The 6,000-nt window shown below is 43.2% G+C and overlaps 1 protein-coding gene across 3 annotated transcripts in view; it reads left to right on the forward strand.

Moving 5' to 3' along the window:
* KIF27 (kinesin family member 27) overlaps positions 1-6,000 on the forward strand; it is an 88,901-nt gene extending 82,901 nt beyond the window's left edge. For 2 of the 3 annotated variants that reach the window (XM_029203848.1, XM_029203847.1), the window contains exon 17: positions 5,194-5,948. In XM_029203848.1, the coding sequence (XP_029059681.1) occupies positions 5,194-5,678 (485 nt within the window). In that variant the 3' untranslated portion in view covers positions 5,679-5,948. Of the gene's footprint in view, positions 1-5,193 lie in introns of all 3 variants that reach the window. The other variant, XM_029203846.1, reaches the window with a different exon arrangement.

A 6,000-nucleotide genomic window follows, 5' to 3' on the forward strand; every position in this document is an offset into this window, starting at 1 on the left:
GTTTGTTTTTGTAGGTCTTTTCCTTGTCTTGTGTTTCCTGCCTAGAGAAGTTCTTTAGCATTTGTTTTAAAGCTGGTTTGGTGGTGCTGAATTCTCTAGCTTTTGCTTGTCTGTAAGGGTTTTAATTTCTCTTTCAAATCTGAATAAGATCCTTGCTGGGTAGAGTAATCTTAGTTGTAGGTTTTTCCCTTTCATCACTTTCAGTATGTCCTGCCACTCCCTCTGGTTTGCACTTTCTGCTGAAAGATCAGCTGTTAACCTTATGGGGATTCCCTTGTATGTAACTTGTTGTTTTTCCCTTGCTGCTTTTAATGTTTTTTCTTTGTATTTAATTTTTGATAGTTTGGTTAATATGTGTCTTGGCGTGTTTCTTCTTGGTTTTATCCTGTATGGGACTCTCTGCACTTCCTGGACTTGATTGACTATTTCCTTTCCCATATTATGAAGTTTTCAACTATAATCTCTTCAAATATTTTCTCAGTCCCTTTCTTTTTCTCTTCTTCTTCTGGGACCCCTATAATTCAAATGTTTGTGCGTTTGATGTTGCCCCAGAGGTCTCCAAGACTGTCCTCAATTCTTTTCATTCTTTTTTCTTTATTCTGTTGTGCAGTAGTTACTTCCACTTTTTTATCCTCCTGGTCACTTATCCGTTCTTCTGCCTCAGTTATTCTGCTATTGATTCCTTCTAGAGAATTTTAAATTTCATTTATTGTGTTGTTCTTCATTGTTTGTTTGCTCTTTACTTCTTCTAGGTCCTTGTTAAACGTTTCTTGTATTTTCTCCATTCTGTTTCCAAGATTTTGGATCATGTTTACTATCATTACTCTCAATTCTTTTTCAGGTCGACTGCCTATTTCCTCTTCATTTGTTTGGTCTCGTGGGTTTTTACCTTGGTCCTTCATCTGCTGTGTTTCTCTGTCTTCTCATTTTGCTTAACTTACTGTGTTTGGGGTCTCCTTTTCGCAGGCTGCAGGTTTGTAGTTCTTGTTGTTTTTGGTGTCTTCCCCCAGTGTCTAAGGTTGGTACAGTGGGTTGTGTAGGCTTCCTGGTGGAGGGGACTAGTGCCTGTGTTCTGCTGGATGAGGCTGGATCTTGTCTTTCTGGTGGGCAGGACTGCATCTGGTGGTGTGTTTTGGAGTGTCTGTGGCCTTATTATGATTTTAGGCAGCCTCTCTGCTAATGGGTGGGGTTGTGTTCCTGTCTTGCTAGTTGTTTGGCATAGGGTGTCCAGCACTGTAGCTTGCTGGTCTTTGAATGAAGCTGGGTCTTAGCGTTGAGATGGAGATCTCTGGGAGAGCTTTCACCGTTTGATATTACATGGAGCTGGGAGGTTTCTGGTGGACTAATATCCTGAACTCAGCTCTCCCACCTCAGAGGCACTGGCCTCACACCCGGCCGGAGCACCAAGACCCTGTTAGTCACAAGGCTCAGAAGAAAAGGGAGAAGAAGAGAAAGAAAGAAAGAAAGAAAAATAAAGTTATTAAAAAAAATAATTATTAAAAATAAAAAAATTAAAAAGTAATAGAAAAAAGAAAGAAACAAAGAAGAGAGCAACCAAACCAAAAAACAAATTCACCAATGATAACAAGTACTAAAAACTATAGTTAAAAAAAAAAAAAAAGCCAGACTGACAGAACCCTAGGACAAATGGTAAAAGCAAAGCTATACAGACAAAATCACACAAAGAAGCATACACATACACACTCACAGAAAGAGAAAGAGGAAAAATATATACATATCTATCTATATATATATAAAAAAAAGGAAGAGAGCAACTAAATCAATAAACAAATCTACCAATGATAATAAACTCTAAATACTAAACTAAGATAAACATAAAGCCAGGAACAAATTAGATGCAGAAAGCAACCCCAAGTCAACAGTTGCTCCAAAAGTCCACCTCCTCAATTTGGGATGATTCGTTGTCTATTCAGGTATTCCAGAGATGCAGGGTACATGAAGTTGATTGTGGAGATTTAATCTGCTGCGCCTGAGGCTGCTGGGAGGGATTTCCCTTTCTCTTCTTTGTTCAAACAGCTCCCGGGGTTCAGCTTTGATTTGGCCCCGCCTCTGCGTGTAGGTCGCCGGAGGGCGTCTGTTCTTCGCTCAGACAGGACGGGGTTAAAGGAGCAGCTGATTAGGGGCTCTGGCTCACGCAGGCCGGGGGGAGGGAGGGGTACGGAATGTGGGGCGAGCCTGCAGCGGCAGAGGCCAGCATGATGTTGCACCAGCCTGAGGCGTGCCGTGTGTTCTCCCGGGCTAGTTGTCCCTGGATCACAGGACCCTGGCAGTGGTGGGCTGCACAGGCTCCTTGGAGGGGAGGTGTGGACAGTGCCCTGTGTTTGCACACAGGCTTCTTGGTGGCTGCAACAGCAGCCTTAGCGTTTCAAGCCCGTCTCTGGGGTCCGTGCTGATAGCCGCGGCTCTTGCCCGTCTCAGGAGCTCGTTTAGGCGGTGCTCTGAATCCCCTCTCCTCGCGCACTAGCCCCTTCAGGCTGTGTTCACGCAGCCAACCCCAGTCCTCTCCCTGGGATCCGACTTCCGAAGCCCGAGCCTCAGGTCCCAGCCCCCGCCCGCCCCAGCGGATGAGCAGACAAGCCTCTCGGGCTGGTGAGTGCTGGTCGGCACCGATCCTCTGTGCGGGAATCTCTCCGCTTTGCCCTCTGCACCCCTATTGCTGCAGTCTCCTCCGTGGCTCTGAAGCTTCCCCCCCGCCCAACCCCTGTCTACGCCAGTGAAGGGGCTTCCTAGTGTGTGGAAACTTTTCCTCTTTCACAGCTCCCTCCCCGAGGTGCAGGTCCCGTCCCTATTCTTTTGTCTCTGTTTTTTCTTTTTTCTTTTGCCCTACCCAGGTATGTGGGGAGTTTCTTGCCTTTTGGGAGGTCTGAGGTCTTCTGCCAGTGTTCAGTAGGTTTTCTGTAGGAGTTGTTCCACATGTAGATGTATTTCAGATGTATTTGTGCTGAGGAAGGTGATCTCCATGTCTTACTCCTCCTCCATCTTGAAGGTGTCCCCCAAAACTCTATTCTTGTATCAATTTAAACCACTATAAAACTCTACATGTCAGGATACTAGAGTCAGAAGATCTGGTTGGGATCCTAATTTCTTTTACTGGCTGTGTGACTATGGGTGAATAAATCTTTCTTTAGTTTGTTCCTTCGGTGTTGAAATTCTGGAAGAGGGAAACTTTATATTGTGAGGAATCTAAGTGGGCTTGGAAGTGAGCCTTTCCAATGAGCCCATCTCTGCTCTTTCTCATATGATCTTTAAAAATTAAGGGGCTTCCCTGGTGGCGTAGTGGTTGGGAGTCCGCCTGCCGATGCAGGGGACACAGGTTCGTGCCCCGGTCTGGGAGGATCCCACATGCTGCGGAGCAGCTGGGCCCATGAGCCATGGCCGCTGGGCCTGCGCGTCCGGAGCCTGTGCTCCGCGGCGGGAGAGGCCACAGCGGTGAGAGGCCGGCGTACGGCAAAAAAAAAAAAAAATTAAGATGCCTGGCTCCCTCCCCGAGACACTGTGACCTGGGCATCAGGATTTTTTTTTTTCATTGAAATATAGTTGATTTACAATATTCTGTTAGTTTCAGGTGTACAGCAAAGTGATTCAGATATATATACACACACACGCTCTTTTTCGGGTTCTTTTCCATTATAGGTTATTAGGCCAAAGGATTTTTAAAAGCTTCCAGGTGACACTAATGTGCAGCAAAGTTGGGGAGCCACTGTGAGCACTATGATCAACTTTGTACCTGCTAATTCCACATGAGGATCTATGTCATTTGCTAGTTCAAGTTTTTTGTTTGTGAGAAGAATTTTAAAAACTAGAAAATCAATCCTTTTTTTCTTTTTTTATTGAGTAGAGTTGATGTATGATATTATATAAATTTCAGGTGTACAAAAGAGTTATTCACAATTTTTAAAGGTTATATAGAAAATCAATTATGTTTTAAACCAGGGTCACAAACTAAAATACCTGCAGGAGCCAGGAAGCCAAAGTGAGCGGTGGGACTGCAGCAGTTGTCTAAATTGGCAGGGGCAGCTCTGCTCCAGCTGCTGTTGCCAGGCAGAAATTGTCAGTTTTTCTCATTTTCTTTAAAATCCGGAAATCTATATTTTTATATGAAACTTTCCACTTTTTAAATTTTGTATCACATATTATTTTATAGGCTAAGTAAAACATGTCTGTGGGCAGATTTGGCTTGGGAGCTGCCAGTGTGCAACTTCTGTTTTTAAACTTGGTTGTCGCAGGACCAGAAGTGTCCTAATTGCATCATCAACATATGTTAAAGTTGGCATTGTTTCTTTGCATTAGGTCTAGTACCTATATGGACTTCCCTTAAGTAAGTTTTGTCTTTGATATTAGACTATTCTATGATTTGAGGGCCTCAAGCTTTGATAATTTCACTCACTCCTATCACTCATTCCAGCAAGGTGGTCCCCACTGAGGGGTATGCTGTCATTTCCATTTTGATGGTGAAAGCAGTGGCATGTACCCCAGAGTACATTCAGACGGAAGAACCCTGCTCTCATGCTTGGAGTTCAATCAAGACTAGATTTTTGGGCTTCCCTGGTGGCGCAGTGGTTGAGAGTCCGCCTGCCGATGCAGGGGACACGGGTTCGTGCCCCAGTCCAGGAGGATCCCACATGCCGTGGAGCGGCTGGGCCCGTGAGCCATGGCCGCTTAGCCTGCGCGTCCGGAGCCTCTGCTCCACGGCGGGAGAGGCCACAACAGTGAGAGGCCCGTGTACCGCAAAAAAAAAAAAATTTAAAAAAAAGACTAGATTTTCACACATATAATGCCAAGTCCCAGAACATTCCCTGGAGATATGACCAAGATTTGAAATGTGATTTACCAGTGGCAAGCCCAGCAGAGGCAGGTGTGGAAGGGCACCAGAGAGGCCTATTTAGCACCTCTGTGTTTCCAGGGGTACCAAAATCTCTAGAAGACTACTTCTCAGTTTTGTTCTATTAATTGAAAGTTCTCAGTTATTCACATGCAAGATGCCTCTAAGTGAAATAAGAATAATTAATGTTCACACTTCTGTTCCTCTCAAAGAAGTCACTTAACAAAAAAAGCTGGAAGACAATTTATATTGCATGATAATAATGTAGTTATGTTAAGATATCATGATTAAAATACCTGTTTTGGAGGAAACCTCTTGATTTTTTTTTCTGCTTTTTGGATTATTTTTAGATCATGATGCTGGAAATGGAGTACAGAACCCAGAAGAAGCAGGCATGGTTTCAGAAGAATTAAAATGGGCATCCAGAACTGAAAGTATAAAATTAAGTGGAAGGGAAAGACAATTGGACAGTTCCACAAGCAGTTCAAGAACACAACCAAATCCTCAGAAGCTCTGGGAAGAAGGCACAGAATTACCACCAATTTATAGCTCTTTAGCACCCACTAGTGGGCATTTGTTAAGCAATGAGGCCAAAACAGAAAGGGATGGCAATCAGTTTACAAAATCTCACAGTCGACCAACACCCCAAATTCAGCCAGTAGGAAATGTGGCACAGTTGCATACTGTCACACGTGTAAAGTTGTGTCGCAAAGAGTTACGTCAGATTTCTGCCTTGGAACTGTTGTTACGAAGTTCCAGTCTTGGAGTTGGGGTTGGATCTATGACTGCTGATTCCATTGAAGTAGCTAGGAAAATGAGTGACTTAAAAACTTAGGCATTTAATAAGAAAAATTTTAATTTAGTAGGTGGGTAAGATTCCTTTTTCTAATCTGTTAAAAATTAAAGCTTAAGCTCACTAGCTGTTCCCTCAGGATAAAAGAAGAAGGGGAGGAAGTAATCCCTAATCCTTTTGTATACCATGGATATGTATATCTTCTATAGTATATTTGAGGAGTTTTAATTTGTATTTCCATAATAACCAAACACATGCTTTATCAAGTAATGGAACATTTAAATGTTTCCACTTCTAAATTTGCTTAAAATTTTTTCCAGGCATATTTGAAGAACAAAACTAAGAGTAGAATAATAAACTAAAA

Source organism: Monodon monoceros, unplaced genomic scaffold, assembly GCF_005190385.1.
Source record: "Monodon monoceros isolate NGI ecotype Baffin Bay Population unplaced genomic scaffold, NGI_Narwhal_1 Super_Scaffold_5, whole genome shotgun sequence".
In the NCBI taxonomy this organism is placed as follows: Eukaryota; Metazoa; Chordata; class Mammalia; order Artiodactyla; family Monodontidae; genus Monodon; species Monodon monoceros.